Source organism: Salmo trutta, chromosome 1, assembly GCF_901001165.1.
Source record: "Salmo trutta chromosome 1, fSalTru1.1, whole genome shotgun sequence".
Lineage (NCBI taxonomy): Eukaryota > Metazoa > Chordata > Actinopteri > Salmoniformes > Salmonidae > Salmo > Salmo trutta.
In genome coordinates this window covers 75,624,276-75,642,499 of record NC_042957.1, presented here as the reverse complement: position 1 = coordinate 75,642,499, position 18,224 = coordinate 75,624,276, and the positions used below count along the sequence as shown (strand labels likewise).

Genomic DNA, 18,224 nt, shown 5'->3' with positions numbered 1-18,224 from the left:
CCCACAACATGATGCTGCCACCCGTGCTTCACGGTTGGGATGGTGTACTTCAGCTTGCAAGCCTCCCCCTTTTTCCTCCAAACACAACGATGGTAATTTTGGCTAAACGGTTCCATTTTTGTTTCTTTAGATCAGAGGACATTTCTTCAAAAAGTACGATCTCTTTGTCCCCATGTGCAGTTGCAATCCGTAGTCTGGCTTTTACATGGCGGTTTTGGAGCAGCGGCTTCTTCCTTGCCGAGCGGCCTTTCAGGTTATGTCGATATAGGGCTCGATTTACTGTGGATATGGATACTTTTGTACCCGATTCCTCCAGCATCTTCACAAGGTCCTTTGCTGTTGTTCTGGGAATGATTTGCACCAAAGTGCATTCATCTATAGGAGACAGAACGTGTCTCCTTCCTGAACAGTATTGACGGCTGAGTGGTCCCATGGTGTTTATACTTGGGAGCAATTTCCAAATGCCTGAAGGTACCACGTTCATCTGTACAAACAATAGTACGCACAGATGAACGTGGTACCTTCAGGCATTTGGAAATTGCTCCCAAGGATGAACCAGACTTGTGGAGGTCTACAATTTTTTTTTCTGAGGTCTTGGCTGATTTCTTTTGATTTTCCCAAAATGTTGCATGTAACATGACCTTCCGAATGGTCAAGCAAGTGAATGTTTCTGAATACTAAACAATTATTGATTTAGAGTTACCGCAAGTCGAAAAGGAAACAGGTGCTGCCTCCACTATTCAAGCTCCATTTCAACATCTAATTTAGTCTTCTACAGTGACAACTAAAATATACCAAAAACCAGCGGTGCAACTTTCACTGGGATGGAGTGTACATGCCCCCCACATTCTGAAATTGCATTTTTGTCCCTCCTAGTTTTATCATTGGAATGTGACACTAAATGTGGCAACGGTGTGCTTTAGGGCCATGCGGATGCCTCCAAGAGGTCGAGTAGGCTGTTTGTAGTGTGTATCGACTGGATAATTTTTAAAAATTATTATGACCCCCCCACACTTCTAAAACCAAAGTTGCGCCCCTGCCAAAAACGATTTAGTCCCATCAACCTAAGCTAAATATGAGGTGTCTATCCATGGTACTAAGTTGTCTGTGCGTGCAAGTAGAATTATTTTATTTTTTTCCCGTCTCACCCAACTTGTAGAGAAATGCCATTTGCCATCCTCCTCATGTTCCCTGAACGGTCTAGGACTGTCATACAGTACCCACTTTCAGTTTGTTGTTGTTGTCGTCCTAGGCTACCTGGCTAAGATGCTTACTCCAAGCCTAGTATCTTCCATTTATGGGCAACGATGCGCCAGGCCAGCTAGTTAGTAAGAATTTGAAAAGGGGCTATTAACTATTTTTTAAGTAACGTTAATTGTGAGTTGCTCATCTCACTACACATTGGCAAACAAATACATATTTGGACAATTATCTATTTTATTGTTTTAGATTCAGTTGTGCACCGGGGCCTTCCACTCTTTTCTGGTTAGAGCCAGTTTGCGCTGTTCAGTGAAGGGAGTAGTACACAGTGTTGTATGAGATCTTCAGTTTCTCACACGGAATATCCTTCAATTCTCAGAACAAGAATAGACTGACGAGTTTCAGAAGAGTCTGTTTCTGGGCATTTTGAGCCTGTAATCGAACACACAAATGCTGATGCTTCAGATACTCAACTAGTCTAAAGAAGGCCAGTTTTATTGCTTCTTTAATCAGCACAAACGTTTTCAGCTGTGCTAACATAATTGCAAAAGGGTTTTCTAATGATCAATTAGCCTTTTAAAATGATAAACATGGGATTAGCTAACACAACGTGCCATTGGAACACAGGAGTGATGGTTGCTGATAATGGGCCTCTGTACGCCTATGTAGATATTCCATAAAAAAATGTTTTTAAAAATCTGCCATTTCCATCTACAATAGTCACTTACAACATTAACACTGTATTACTGATCAATTTGATGTTATTTTAATGGACAATTTTTTGGGGCTTTTCTTTCAAAAACAAGCACATTGCTAAGTGACCCCAAACTTTAACGGTAGTGTATGTGTTGACTGAATATAAGCAAGTGATGTCTGCTAAATAATCAAGTTGATGGCACACAAATATAGCCTCGGCGCCTACATAAAGCTGCGTGTGGGCGACCTCATGCAACCACAAAATGTCGGATAAAGCATATACTGTACAGTACTGTATTTCTTCATCAGCATCTTTATTCTTTCGTTAATAAAATGATACAAATACTCTTTCAAAATGCAGATGTTTATTTCCTTATGGATCCAAAACAAATTACTATAGGAATAAATATCACTGATTGACAAATATTGGAACAAAGTAGGTTAATGAAGGTAAGCAAATTGTTGCTTTCTGGAAAATACAATTATTTTGGCCTTTATTCAGATTATAATTTTTTTTTTATGAAAGTGAGCGATTAATCGCAAATCGTTATAAACTCAGCAAAAAAGAAACGTCCCCGCACTGTCGACTGAGTTTATTTTCAGCAAACTTAACATGTGTAAATATTTGTCTGAACATAAGATTCAACAACTGAGGGAAGAGGACGTCTTCCCTGTAATGCACAGTGTTGAGATTGCCTGCAATGACAACAAGCTCAGTCCGATGATGCTGCGACACACCGCCCCAGACCATGACGGACCCTCCAACGCCAAAAATCAATCCTGCTCCAGAGTACAGGCCTCAGTGTAACGCTCATTCTTTCGACGATAAACGCGAATCCGACCATCACCCCTGGTGAGACAAAACCACGACTCGTCAGTGAAGAGCCCTTTTTGCCAGTCCTGTCTGGTCCAGCAACGGTGGGTTTGTGATCATAGGCAACGTTGTTGCTGGTGATGTCTGGTGAGGACCTGCCTTACAACAGGCCTACAAGCCCTCAGTCCAGCCTCTCTCAGCCTATTGCGGACAGTCTGAGCACTGATGGAGGTATTGTGCGTTCCTGGTGTAACTCGGGCAGTTGTTGCCATCCTGTACCTGTCCGGCAGGCGTGATGTTCGGATGTATCGATCCTGTGCTGCTGGTGTTACACGTGGTCTGCCACTGTGGACGATCAGCTGTCCGTCTTGTCTCCCTGTAGTGCTATCTTAGGCATCTCACAGTACAGACAATGCAATTTATTGCCCTGGCCACATCTGCAGCCTTCATATCTCCTTGCAGCATGCCTAAGGCACGTTCACGCAGATCAGTAGGGACCCTGGGCATCTTTCTTTTGGTGTTTTTCAGAGTCAGAAAGGTCTCTTTAGTGTCCTAAGTTTTTATAACTGTGACCTTAATTGCCTACTGTCTGTAAGCTGTTAGTGTCTTAATGACGTTCCACAGGTGCATGTTGATGAATTGTTTATGGTTCATCGAACAAGCATGGGAAACAGTGTTTAAACCCTTCACAATTAAGATGTGGTAAATTATTTGGATTTTTATGAATCATCTTTGAAAGACAGGTACCTGAAAAAGCGACGTTTCTTTTTTTGCTGAGTTTATAAATAACTTAGATTTGTGATTTTTATTGTATTTGCCAATTTTTAAAACAATACAACCACACGTGGACATTTGGATAAATTGCATTTACAATCATTGAGGATGACACAAAAGGGATACATCTGATCATTTACAGTGAAATAGATTAAAGATATTGATTATGCCAAAAATAGCCTACATTTTTGCCATTAAGTTAACATTATATATTTCAGGGAATAAAGTTATTTTCTAGCAATAAATTGCACTCCCTAAACCGCTTCACCCACTTTAAATGTTGATGACAATGTACAGTAGGTGGCGGCACCTCTTAAACACCACAGAAGAAGCCGAAAAGCATCAACAGGAAGTTCTTTGTTACCATCCTCTATCGAGTTTTCAAACCAAAATAAATTCCACAGGATCGTTCTGATGCAAAATTAGTCTCCATGGGACGTTTGTGTCACAACTTAAATCCAGTTTTGATTTTTAAAAGGACGTTTGATTGCGCTGGTCTAGCTTTTCTTTATCTGAACGCCGTGACAAAGAAAGTAACTCTAGCGTACACATTTACTTTCATATTTTTTATTTGAATAAAGAATCGCTTCCAAGATGGATCGGGTAAGTTTGGTAGACTGTTATGAACAGTGTCCTTACTGTATACAATGTCTAAGTCTAGTTTTCTTGGCTCTTCCACACCCGGCGTTCCATTTGAACAGCTAAACAAAATAAACCAGGGTGGTAATTTCAGCAAAGTAGCCTACTAGCCAATCGCACACAGATTGATGATACAAGCAATGGTTAGCAGGTAAAGTCAGAACCATGATGTATATAAACCCTGGATTGCTGATGCTATGTATTGGCCATTGAGAGGCTACACCAATGATGCATGCTACATCTCACCTTTGCAATATTTTATTGTTCTATTTCATCATGTGTTGCAGTCGTGCTGAGTATGCATTGGTTGAAGCGCAATGTCAAATTAACATTTCCCTACCATCATATCTAAGCCATTATCGATGGAATCTCGCAAATCAATTTGACAACACACTCCCTCCCCACTTCTCATGAGCTGTCCAGCCGTTACGGAGAAACATATTCCGAACTTCTAAAAGGGTCTTTAGCAATTGAGTTTTCAGCGTTTTCTACGCCCACCAAGCTCAAATTCTATAAATCAAATGAAAACGAGCATATAGCTACCATAAAGAGACCATTTGATTTAAATGTCGGAGTAAATTTGTAAGTGCAACAGATGTTCTTACATTTGATAATTTATCGCTCTCACATGCATATTTCCATCCATTAGGAACCAACAATGAGCTCCTTTTTGTAGCATTTGACATTTTCAGCCGAATCGCAGAGTTCTATCTAAACGGGTCAGCAACTGTTACTCTGCAACAATACAGCTGCTATTAGCAAATGTTAGCTTGGTTGTCCAAAGTCCAGCAGCTAGCCTCTCTAGCTATCTAGCCAATACCAGTCAACTGAATGCTAGCTAGCTAATGAACAGGCTAAGAAAGGTAGCTAGCTATGTTTTAAGGTATGTTACACAACTTCAGCCATTAGCTAGCTGTAGCCAGACAACAGCTTACTAACACATAAGGTAGCTAACGTAGTTCACGTCCAAACGTCAGTCCTAAATATTTCCAGAAAACATAGCGAACTACCTACATCGGTTCAACAAACCAACACCAAACTTTGGGCAAATTATCACTTTTTTACAACACTAGCTAGCTACTCTATAGTCGACGCTACGGTAAGAGCTAGCCATATTTCACTGTCAAGACAGGACACAACTCAAACTGTAGCTGAGAAAACAAATGCACATGTAAACAGCAAGTTTTGCAATGCAGTTTGCAAATGCATGCTTGCTAGCGTCAGGAAAAACTCACCAGTTCCAAACATCCAGAATAGATTCCAGTATGCCCCTTCTCCGGTCTTCTTGACGTTGTAATCCACATCTGTGCTGATGTCTTGATGTTGCTTCAATATAGCCACATAATTTTCCCTTCCTCATGATAGCATCTATTTTGTGAAGTGCACCAGTCCCTCCTTCAGCAAAGCACCCCCATGCTGTCAACCCTGTGCTTCATGGTTGGGATGGTGTTCTTCGGCTTGCAAGCCTCCCACTTTTTCCTCCAAACGAGGATGGTCATTATGGCCAAACAGTTCTGTTTGTCTCATCAGACCAGAGGACATTTCTTCAAAAAGTACGATCTCTTTGTCCCCATGTGCAGTTGCAATCCGTAGTCTGGCTTTTACATGGCGGTTTTGGAGCAGTGGCTTCTTCCTTGCCGAGCGGCCTTTCAGGTTCTGTCGATATAGGACTCGTTTTACTGTGGCTATAGATACTTTTGTACCAGTTTCCTCCGGCATCGTCACGAGGTCCTTTGCTGTTGTTCTGGGATTGATTTGCACCAAAGTGCATTCATCTATAGGAGACAGAACGTGTCTCCTTCCTGAACAGTATTGACGGCTGAGTGGTCCCATGGTGTTTATACTTGCGTACTATTGTTTGTACAGATGAACGTGGTACCTTCAGGCATTTGGAAATTGCTCCCAAGGATGAACCAGACTTGTGGAGGTCTACAAAAAAAAAATGTTCTGAGGTCTTGGCTGATATCTTTTGATTTTCCCATGATGTCAAGCGAAGAGGCACTGAGTTTGAAGGTAGGCCTTGAAATATATCCACAGGTACACCTCCAATTGACTCAAATGATGTCAATTAGCCTATCAGAAGCTTCTAAAGCCATGACATAATTTTCTGGAATTTTCCAAGCTGTTTCAATGCACAGTAATTTTCTGACCCTCTGGAATTGTGATACAGTGAGTTAGTTATAAGTGAAATAATCTGTCTGTAAACAATTGTTGGAAAAATGACTTGTGTCATGCACAAAGTAGATGACCGACTTGCCAAAACTATAGTTTGTTAACAAGACATTTGTGGAGTGGTTGAAACACTTAGGTTGGAGTCATTAAAACTAGTTTATGTAAACTTCTGACTTCAACTGTATATACAGGGGGTACCAGTACAGAGTCAATGTGCGGAGGCACAAGTCAGTCGAGGCAATATGTAGGTAGGGGTAAAGTGACTATGCATAGATAACAGAGTAGCAGCGGGGGAACAATGCAAATAGTCTGGGTAGCCATTTGATTAACTGTTCAGGAGTCTTATGGCTTTGGGGTAGATGCTGTTTAGAAGCCTCTTGGACCTAGACTTGGCGCTTCGGTACCGCTTGCTGTGCCGTAGCAGAGAGAACAGTCTATGACAAGGGTGGCTGGAGTCTTGACTACTTTCTTATGTCATTCTCGCTGGCACCAAAAGTTAGTGTTGATAGGGGCAGAATGTGGTCGGACCATTGTATAATTGCCATATACATTACTCTTACAATTTCCACGTGGGAGAGAAAATATTGGAAATGTAATCAAAGCCCTTAGGATGACAACTTGTTTTTAACCAGGACAGAAGAATTTATAACAGATTTTTTTTACGACATACAGCACATCCCCTTATTGTATGGGACACTTTTTAAATGTGCCTTGCAATTCAATACTCTAAAACAAAAGCAATTTAGGTCAAAGGAGTTTATATTAAGAAAGGAAATAGAGGGACTAACAGTACAGATGGCAATAAACTGTACCATAGATGCACAGAGTAATTTAGAGAAAAACTTTAAAAAAAATGTGTAATTTATTCAAGAAAGATCAAGTGTAATATAAAAATTGTACACAAACTGGATGGAATAAGGGGGAAAATGCACCAAATTATTTTTTAAATCGTCAACATAGAAATGCTACAAAAAATATTTTGTTACAAATGACGAAGTACCCATGACTCACCAAACAATATTTTGAAAGAGTAAGCAAAGTTCTTTAAGTACATGTTTTTGTTTGTCTCCTCCATCTCCCATAACCGAAGTTAATTGTATGGATATTACGTCATCAAAAAGAAAGCACTCTTCATATAATTCATTAAAATGCATTTATTTGTATGGCATGTTCAATGAAAACCAGGATTAAAACCTCATGTGTTTCGGCTGCATGTCCTTCTTAAGGGAGTACAAAGATATATGATAGTACAATGTCCTCTTTTGAACAGCTTTTTCAAATCCACCCTGATTTCAAGAGGGAGTGGTTACATGATTCATTGGACAACACCTAGTATGCAATAGTATACACATTAAAAAGTGAAATGGATGTTATCAAAATGCAAATCAAGTCTAGAAGCATCAGAACCCCTAGAAAAGTAGTTCTAACCTTGAACATGACTGGGCAATGTGGTAAGAATAGGAGAGCCGTCTATTTTATAGTACACTAGATCACAGCAAACATGGACCACAAAAGTCTTAACATCGATAAGGGCAATAGAGAAATATGTCCACTAGATGACAGCAAAGGGACCTCTCCTGACCCTACAGGAAATGTGAGAAATCCATATCTTCATTTAAACCAGGGTACTTAGTGGCCTGTAGTTTGTAAATCCCAAAACGTTCCCTTTTGTTTTGCTGTTTAAGACGGTCCCCTTTTCAAATTAAGGCCAGAACATGATTTAAAAAAAAAAGAGTAGCTGCTGCTTCGGCAACAGTTAATGGGGATCCTAATAAAATACCAATAGCTTGTAAGGTTGTCATGGTGTAAGGACTTGTGTACCTTGGCATGGGGTAGTCTTCGTTGCCTACCCGTATGACGTACTTGTAATTCCACTAAGCGGTCAGGGCGTTTCTTTGTCCGTTCAATGTAGAATACCTTGCACTGTGGACATTTCAATCTGTAGATGATGTGAGTGGTTTTACAGTTAATGAAATGCTTCACTTGATACTCCGTTTTAGAAGCTGTGTCAACAAAATACTACTTCTGTGCAATATTTCTGCAATGGTTGCATTTTTAAAAGACCCCTGGGTTTGTGGTCTAGCTTAGTCTTTAGTGGTCTAGCTTAGTCTTAGTCACCAGGAAGATAGCTGTGGACAAATTTGTAATTTAGGGTAGGACATCTCTTAAAGCTTATGACTGGTGGCTCTGGGAAGACTTTTCGTTAGCGTTTCACTTTCCCCAATTATTTTAATGTTCTCTGCTCCAGTGCTCTATTGTGTAACAAAGTACACTCTCTCTGGTGCATCACAAGGCTCTCCCCTTCGCAACAAGTTCTCTAAAGTCGTCCGGCCCTTATACCTGCATCGTTCAGGACCTACCTGCTGTAACCCCAGTTCAAGAAGTGATTCTCCAAATCAGATGATTTGACACTGTAGTCTGTTTCCTGATCGCAGAATTTGTAGACTCTTTGGGATTGGCCATATGGAATGTTCTCTTTTAGCCTTTTAGGGGGAAGCTGTCTGCCCTCAGAATGTTATTCCCATCTGTAGGCTTCCTAAAGATTGATGTACAAACAAACTTTGTCATTTGTACTGATGTCAAGATCCCAAAAAATGAAGGTTATCCTTGCTGTACTCCATAGTTAGTTGTATGTAAGGGTTAATGCTATTAAGGTATTGGTGGAAGGAAATAAGTTCATCTTCTGAGCCGGACCAGAACAGGCTAACATCATCAATATAGCGTCCCCACCATATAATCAGGTCAAAGAACTGGTTTTTAGAAGGATCCAAAATGAAGTCATTTTCCCATTTTTACCTAAGTACAAACCAGTTTAGGAAGGGCTGTAACAAGCTCCCTTTGCACATCCTTTGACATGTTTAAAGATATGTCCTGGAAGACCTGTCCTGAAAAATGTATTCAGTCAGTGAGACAATGAATTCTGTGGGAGGCGTCTCAGGCCAGGTACTCAAGAAATTAACTCAATTATAGGGATGTGCATGCGTAATCGAGTACAGAATGGAAGTCAAAAATTAATCTTTAACCAGAGATCACGTTTTTAGCCAACACATGCGCACTCCCGCCGATTCGTGCTCATTCATAGTTTTCATGGTGTGAGTTGTTTATGAATTTCCCGCTGTATATCAAAAGTACCACCAGTAGTTAATGTAGGCTACCATTAATCATTGCCGTTTCCCCAGTAACCTAGACTGTTTGGTTATGGTCATTTCTGTATTAATACTGCGTACCGTTCTCATTCTCATAGTGTTTGGAGAACTCACAGTGATAATGTTCTGGTTTATTTAATTACATGTACCAGTTTTGTTTGTCTTCATTGTCTTTCGTTTGGAGCACGTCTGGTTTCTTTCTCGTAGCTATTGCTTGAGTGCGCACAGATGTATTCTACCTCGAACAGAGTATATAAATCCCCATTTTGAAAATGCAGACCATCAAAAAAGCTGTGTTTTTAAAAATCTTTTCACCTGCGTTTTGTATAGAAAATCGACGTTTGTTTTGCTTGACCAGGGGCGTGCAACTATAGTTTTGGTTTACAGAAAATGCATTACTGCAGCGCATTCATCATAAAGTAACTTAATGTTCATCAGATGACAACATAAGTCCAACGCTATTTGGTTAGCAGCCACACCAGAAAAGCAAGCCCTAGAAAACGATGCATGGCCATCATATTTCTGTTTTATCTTAAAAAGCTACATTTCCTAATCTGTTTTATCGGAGAAATGAGACTACACTGGGAAAAGTACCGGAAAAAAAGTAGCTACACATCAGAGCGCTTTCTGCTGATCGAATGAATGCCAGTTCGTGAATTCTCATCGGTGTTGTGAAGTGCAATTACTGCAGACAACATTTGTCTGATGCCGGGTGGAAATTACAACTAGCTACATGATAAATCATATGCTCATCAAGCGCAAATAACAATGTTTGGAGCGGGAGAAGCAGCAGTAGCAACCTCGCGTCACATATTTTGCCTCTTCAAAGCGCAACTGTGACCCCGCAGAGCAGAGCAGGTAACGGTTAGTCATGGTTTCAATTAATGATTCTCAAATGGCACTTGTTTTTTTGACAGACTAATGTATGTATGTGTGTGTCTATGGGGAAATTAGACCACCTTTAAGGGTTGATAAATTAGGCATTGTTGCACGCTGTAGGCGTATAGATAAATGCACATATATTTTTTTCCCAGTGTGGGCCTTGTGTTCTATCTATCTATCTATCTCATTGAAGTATTGAAAAAGATGAGGCAGTCAAACTGTCAAAAAATGTAAAATGCCCATCCCAAACTGAATTGCATAGCTACTGTAAAATATGCTACATTTAAAGGCAGACTCGGCTAAATGATGCCACAAGCAGCACTGCAGATATTGCAATGAGCAAGATGCAAGACTTTGCGCTCACACTGTCACACACAGTATCTGCGCAGGCATGTGCACTGGTATGCTTCACACTGTTCCAGCATGGTAGCCACTGGACCAAAACAGTGGAGAAGTTTAGCCTTGCACGTCAAGGATTTTGGTTATAACAGAAATCGACCCACTATGTTGTTTACTTTGTGCATCTAGCCTACGTCATACCTTTAAACTCAGAATATGCTATTCTGTAATTTGAACGTTTTTCATTCCATAATGTTTCTTAATTCCTGCCTAAAGATATGTTAGACTGTTTAAAATGTAGACACCGTGCGCGTCATTCTTGGATTATTCTAGTATAGGCCTACCTCAATGTATGTACCTAATGTGTGTTAGGCAGTGTGTTAACTTAATTTCAACTATTAAACTCAATAAATAAATCATTTTGAAGACCCTGGTCCTTCCCCCACCAGCAGCCAACTAGCAGTGCAGCCACCAGTCACAGGGGACCCCTCAAGTATGTATAGTGACAGACAGCTGTAGGGTACTTTGCGTTATAAAATAAGCAACAACCGCTCAGACCAATTCCAGCATTTAATTAAAATCTATTATACAGTGCCTTCAGAAAGTATTCATACTCCTTTTCTTATTCCACATTTTGTCACAGCCTAAATGGAGCATTTTTTCTCACCCATACATACACAATGCTCCATAATGACAAAGTGAAAACATGTTTTTAGAAATGTTTAAACATTTATAGAAAATGAAATACAGAAATCTCATTTACATAATTATTCACACCCCTGAGTCAATACATATTATAAATCACCTGTGGCAGCGATTACTGCTCAAAACTGTAACAGGAATATTCACTGACTTCTTGCTAAGAAACTCCAGTGTGGATTTGGCCTTGTGGTTTAGGTTATAGTCCTGCTGAAAGGTGAATTCATCTCCCAGTGTCTGGTGGAAAGCAGACTGAACCAGGTTTTCCTCTAGAAATTTGCCTGTGCTTAGCTCCATTCTGTTTCTTTTTTATCTTGAAAAACTCCCCAGTCCGTAACGACACATAACATGATGCAGCCACCACTATGGTTGAAAATATGGAGAATGGTACTCGGTAATGTGTTATGCTTCGGGCATTTCCAATACAACTCTTTGTTTTCAGGACAAAAAGTGAATTGCATTGCCACATTTTTTGCAGTATTACTTTAGTGCCTTGTTGCAAACATGATACATGTTTTAGAATATTTTTATTCTGTACAGGCTTCCTTTTTTCACTGTGTCAATTGAGTTAGTATTGTGGAGTAACTACAATGTTCATCCATCCTCAGTTTTCTGCTATCAGAGCCATTAAACTATGTAACTGTTTTAGTCACCATTGGCCTAATGGTAAAATCCCTGAGCAGTTTCCTTTCTCTCTGGCAACTGAGTTAGTAAGGACGCCTGTATATTTGTAGTAGACAGAAAGTATGTCCATGCAACGTATTGTTACTTAATCACATTTTTACTCCTGAATTTATGTAGGCTTGTCATAACAAAGGGGTTGAATCCTTATTGACTCCAGACAGTTTCATTTTTAATTCATTTGTAAAAAAATAAATACAAATAAATTAAATGGAAAAACATACCCCATAATGTCAAAGTGGAGTTATTGTGTGTAGGCCAGTGACAAAATCTCAATTGTATAAATTTTAAATTCAGGCTGTAACGCAACAAAATGTGGAAAAAGTCCAGGGGTGTGAATACTTTCTAAAGGCACTGTATATCAATGTTGCTATGTTTTAGTGTTAAATCATGTTTGAAAGTGTTAAAGCTGCAATGTGTTTGTTTTTGGGAGAATTCACATAGCAATGTCAATTGTAGATCTGTCATTCTCATTGAAAGCAAGTCTAAGAATCAGTAAATCTGTTCTGTGTGTGTTATTTCTATGCTTCCCATTTTTATTTTGTTTTTCAGTCTTACTTTCGGTTTTGTGCACCAGCTACAAACATCTGAAAATACAATATTTTGGGTTATGGAAAATATATTTCACAGCGGTGTAGGTGGTACAACAAATCTCTACAGTACACTTCTTAGCAATTTTAGCAACCAGGAAATGGTGGAGCAATTTCTGCATAGGCATTTAAATAATATTTGTAAGTGTTACATGTTTTATTGTGTTACATCATGTTTTTTGGTAGGCTAGATACCATGTTAAAGAATTCCTAATTATCTTTCCTTCCAACGTTGTCACTTGTTCACTTCACTGATTTTGAAAGGAAATGATTTGTATAAAACATATGGTGTGAACTCCCACTAGCCCATGCTTCCACCAATCCAATGCTGTTCGTTTTTAGTTATTTTTTATCACTTTGTTGCATTTGTGATGTATGTGGTACATTTTCACAGTTCTAAACACGTTTCAAAAGGCCATTTACAATTAATTACATAAAAAAATATTTTCCAGTAATTTGTAAATAATACCTTTAACTAGAATTTAATCAAATTGCTCAAAACTTAACTAAACAAATTGTATAGTGTGAAGTTTAAGTACAGTTTGACAACTGTATAAATTGACATTCATTTAATTTATGTTGGAAGGTAAAACCAAATAATTGATGGATATGGCTGTAAATACCACTGTCCTTCTGCCAGTGTACTTCTATACAGTAGGGCAAAGTGGGTCACTGTGCTACCAACTGAAATGATGGTGTAGTGTACAATGTACTGCTGAAATACTTGGGTGTTAAATTACAGTTTATTCCACTCATTATCTGAATGTTGTTGATTTTTAGATGTGGCTGCTGTTACAGTAAAGTCACATAGACAAGTGGATCTTGAGCAATGTTGCATGGGGCAGAAATTGCACCAGGCTACACAATACCTTTTTACTGTAGGTTTCTACTACATGCCACAATACCCCATATCTGATGGTTTCTTCTATTTATGTACTGCAGTAGGATACTGAAACTGTAAGACTGACTTTCTCAACATGCTGCAAAAGTTGGATAACGTGCAGCAGTAGTTCTTGTGTTTAGGTTTTTCGTCACTGGTTATTTGAACAAACCACCATTTAATATTTTTTTTTTTTAAATCATTTATTTCACCTTTATTTAACCAGGTAGGCCAGTTGAGAACAAGTTCTCATTTACAACTGCAACCTGGCCAAGATAAAGCAAAGCAGTGCGACAAAAACAACACAGAGTTACACATGGGATAAACAAACGTACATTCAATAACACAATAGAAAAATCTGTACACATTATGTGCAAATGAAGTAAGGAGGTAAGGCAATAAATAGGCCAATAGTGGCGAAGTAATTACAATTTAGCAATTAACACTGGAGTGATAGATGTGCAGATGAGGATGTGCAAGTAGAAATACTGGGGTACAAAAGAGCAGAAAAATAAAAACAAATATGGGGATGAGGTAGGTAGTTGGTTGGATGGGCTATTTACAGATGGGCTGTGTACAGCTGCAGCAATCAGTAAGCTGCTCTGACAGCTGATGCTTAAAGTTAGTGAAGGAGATGTAAGTCTCCAACTTCAGTGATTTTTGCAATTTGTTCCAGTCATTGGCAGCAGAGAACTGGAAGGAAAGGCAGCCAAAGGAGGTGTTGGCTTTGGGGATGACCAGTGAAATATACCTGCTGGAGCGTGTGCATAGTGATTTAGCAGGTGTTACAATCTTTCACATTTTGGAAGGGGACATTCGGCCTGTATCTTGAGATAGTGGAGCTCCTCTTTCCAGAAACTCTTAAGCTCTCCTAACATGTATGAACTAAATTGAGTGGCTAATTTGTTCAACGCCAATGAATGATCAATCAAAGGTTCTTAACATAAAACATTGTTAAAAATATCACTTCCATTTGAAAAATTTGCCAAAGGGATTAAAAAATATATACTAGACATTTATGGAAAGTAGTGAACAATTACACACTTCAGGAGAAAGTCGTTATTATTAGGATGCACCCAATCAATCAGCGATTTAGACTAAAGTAATCAAATGTTTGGTCTAATGATATTCTATGTACAATACTTTCTGTGGTCACCAGGTGTGGTGGCTAATTTCTGCATTACCAAATGAGGAGTTGCAAACACACCAGTCCGAGTTAAACTACATCTTTAATACTTAAGATACTTTTGCAAAAGTTCTTGACCCCCAATAATGCATTCTCTCGAATGAATCATTTAATGAGGTGCTTACAGAATGGCTCAGGGATCTTTTATAGCAACGATACAGCCCCTTCAACGTACATTGACAAACCACAGATACTTAGTAACAGTTCACAAAGGTTACATTTTGTATGACAGATATCCATAAAACACATCAGACAGTAAATTCTATGTCAACAGGATTAATGGTATAGCCCAGTATCTGGTCTCCTTAGAACCGTCCCTCCCTGGTACGGTATTGAACAGAACTATTTCATCCAATGGCATATATCAATTGTCAACTCTAGATACTCCCATCTCAAACAAACCCCCTCTTGACCCTACTCCTGGACAGGCTCACTGGAGGGAGTGAGCCTCTAGGCCATATATTATCACAGGATAAGTGTGAGATCTAAGAGAGGACATACAAGGGTCCATTTACTGCCATAATCCTCCCCACAATAAAGAAAAGGAGGGAGTGACTTGCTCATTGTGGAGACAAGTCATTGGTTCCCCATTAATCACGCCATCCCTTCACATGGTTTAAGAAATAGGTAAAGACACATTCCCATGACGACAAATCTGACCTCTCCCCTCTCTGGGCCCCAAGTGTCTGAGCCCCAGCTAAGGGAGACGTGCAACTGAAAAGACACCAGAGTCCAATGGACACTTTCTAATGACAAGTATCTCACATAAGCATATTATACTAATAAAACATCTTAATTATCTATGTTACCCAACTAATTCTGATTCGTCCACGACACAGGACAGAGCTATCCCGTCCCCCTCCATCCTGCCGGCGTCCCCTGGTCACAACTCTCCTGGTAGCTCCTTACTGCTGGGTCTGAAGAGGGTGTCTGTGAGGCTGGTCGACTGCAGGAAAACACCAGGGCAGAGTGGAACTGTGAGAGAAGGACACGAGGAGGAAGATTTGATTTCATCAAGTAAGAACAATGGGGGGGTGGATGAGACTACAATCTGCTTAATTGATTTATAAACAGTAAAACGCTCAGTTGCTAGTTAATTGTCGATTGAATTTCGTGAAAGGAGGGTGGTATACCTAATAAACTGGCCCATGAGTGTATTGATGATAAGAGAGGCAGGTATTCTTGGTTTAGAGCATTGGGCCACAAATTGAAAGCTTGCTGGTTTGGATCTCTGAGCTGACTAGGTGGAAAATCTGTCTGCCCTTGAGCAAGGTACATAACCCGAATTGCTCCTGTAAGTCGGTCTGGATAAGAGCGTCTGCTAAATAACATTTTTTTGTTTTACAGGGGACACCCCTAACCGTCGTTCTCTCAGTGGGAGGGGCTTATCATTTGGGGCACTTCAACCACATCATGTTGCTGACAAGACAGAGAAGAGTCTCTCCAGATCAGAACATCTCAAGAAACACCAGCAGAGACGTATAGGAAAGAAACCTCACCACTGCTGCTCTGAGTGTGGGAAGAGTTTCACAAGCCAGAGTGGCTTCATTATTCACACCGCAGAGAAACCGTACTGCTGCTCACAGTGTGGGAAGTGTTTCGCTGCTTCTAACACCTTCAAATCTCATCTGAGAATTCATAAAGGGGAGAGGCCTTACCCCTGCCTTGATTGTGGGAAAAGATTTTCTTATTTGGGAGCCCTAAACATACACCTGCGAACACACACAGGAGAGAAGCCTTATAGCTGTGATCAGTGTGGAAAGAGCTTCAGTCAATCTGGGACCTTAAATTCACACCAGCGAACACATACTGGAGAGAAACCGTATAGCTGTGATCGGTGTGGGAAGAGATTTGCTCAGTCAAGAGAGCTGAATAGACACCAGCGAACGCACACAGGAGAGAAGCCTTATAGCTGTGATCAGTGTGGGAAGAGCTTTGCTCTATCAAAAGCCCTGACTATACACCAGCGTATACACACTGGAGTGAAGCCTTATAGCTGTGGTCAGTGTGGGAAAAGCTTCAATCAGTCAGGCAACCTGACAACACACAAGCTAACACACACTGGAGTGAAGCCTTATAGTTGTGATCAGTGTGGGATGAGCTTTGCTCGAGCTTCCACCCTGAATAGACACCAGCTAACACACACTGGAGAGAAACCTTATAGCTGTGATCAGTGTGGGAAGAGCTTTGCTCTATCAGATAAACGAACTATACACCAGAGAACACACACTGGAGAGAAGCCTTATTGCTGTTATCAGTGTGGAAAGAGCTTTGCTGTAGCTTCCACCCTGATTAGACACTATCGAAAACACACTGGAGAGAAGCCTTATAGCTGTGATCAGTGTGGGAAAAGCTTTGCTGTAGCTTCCACCCTGAATACACACCAGCGAACACACACTGGGGAGAAGCCTTATTGCTGTGATCAGTGTGGGAAAAGCTTTGCTGTAGCTTCCAACCTGATTAGACACCACCGAACACACACTGCAGAGAAACATTAGATAGATATGCAGTACAGGTAAGCCCTGTTGATAGCTGCGAACAAGCTAATTTTGGTGTGTCAAATATCAGTGGTTGGCTACCTAGGGGCTTCTAAAAATGTACGTTAGCTAGAAAGCCACTGACTGTAACGTTAGTTGTGTGCAACGCACTTTACCTTCCTTACAGGTAAAAAGAAAACCAGCATAGGACAGCATAGTGACTGACATTTCATTATTGACAAGTCCTTTGTGAGCTAACCAGCTATATAACGTTAACTCGCCGTTCGTGTAGTCAGACTTGCTAACTTTAGCCCAGCACTAGGGCAAGAGTAGTTAGTTAGCATGTCACCACGTAAAAAGTCTGACTACACAAATGTTGAGCTAATGTTAACTAACATAGCTAGCTAGCTAAACATTAGCTAAATATCCCTGCCCTGGTGGGCTAGCTAACATGTCACCACTTGGAAAAGTGTGATTACACAAACAGTGAGCTAACATTAACTAGTTGGCTAACTAGCTCACAAAGGACTTGTGGACTCAATGTTTTTCCAATACAAACTACAAAAACGGTTTTGTTCCAGAGTGCTTCTGTTGTACATGATTAGTCAAATGACCTGTGAAGTCAGTTAGACACGTCAGCAGGGATGGAAATTAAGCTATCCCAAGGCTAGTACTTTTCAGATTGGGCTAGTAGAAAAGGTGCCAAACTAGCCCGACACAGCAGTGAAATGTTGCCTTTACAAACAACGAATGCCACAGATTTAGGTCCCAAATGTTACCCAGGCTAGTAGAAATTGCGGTCTGCTGGCCAGTGACCAAAATCCTTAAGTTCCATTCCTGCATGTCAGCCCCTTTCAGACGATCCCCCTACAACTGTTGGTCCGTCTCAGTGACCTCGTGGCTGAGGGTTTTAACTTTCCTCTTGAGAATTAGAATCAGAAGTACAGTCATATAGCTCATTGCAAGACTTCACCTCTTCAGGCAAATAGTACTCTAGACTGTCCTGATCATCTGCTCTGAATAAAAATATAAAACGCAACAATTTCAAA

The 18,224-nt window shown here is 40.2% G+C and overlaps 1 protein-coding gene across 1 annotated transcript; it reads left to right on the top strand.

The window, feature by feature from the left end:
- The first annotated feature begins 3,726 nt into the window (after window positions 1-3,726).
- LOC115207941 (zinc finger protein OZF) lies at window positions 3,727-18,224 on the top strand. Its single transcript, XM_029775554.1, has 3 exons — window positions 3,727-4,087; window positions 15,538-15,715; window positions 16,046-18,224. The coding sequence occupies exons 1-3, from the start codon at window positions 4,079-4,081 to the stop codon at window positions 17,194-17,196; spliced, it is 1,338 nt and encodes a 445-aa protein (XP_029631414.1). The 5' UTR covers window positions 3,727-4,078; the 3' UTR covers window positions 17,197-18,224.

Excerpts from the sequence above, each read along its gene's own strand:
- LOC115207941 (XM_029775554.1), top strand. Across the intron at positions 15,716-16,045 it reads GGAAGATTTGATTTCATCAA|GGGACACCCCTAACCGTCGT; the intron begins GTAAGAACAATG and ends TTTGTTTTACAG.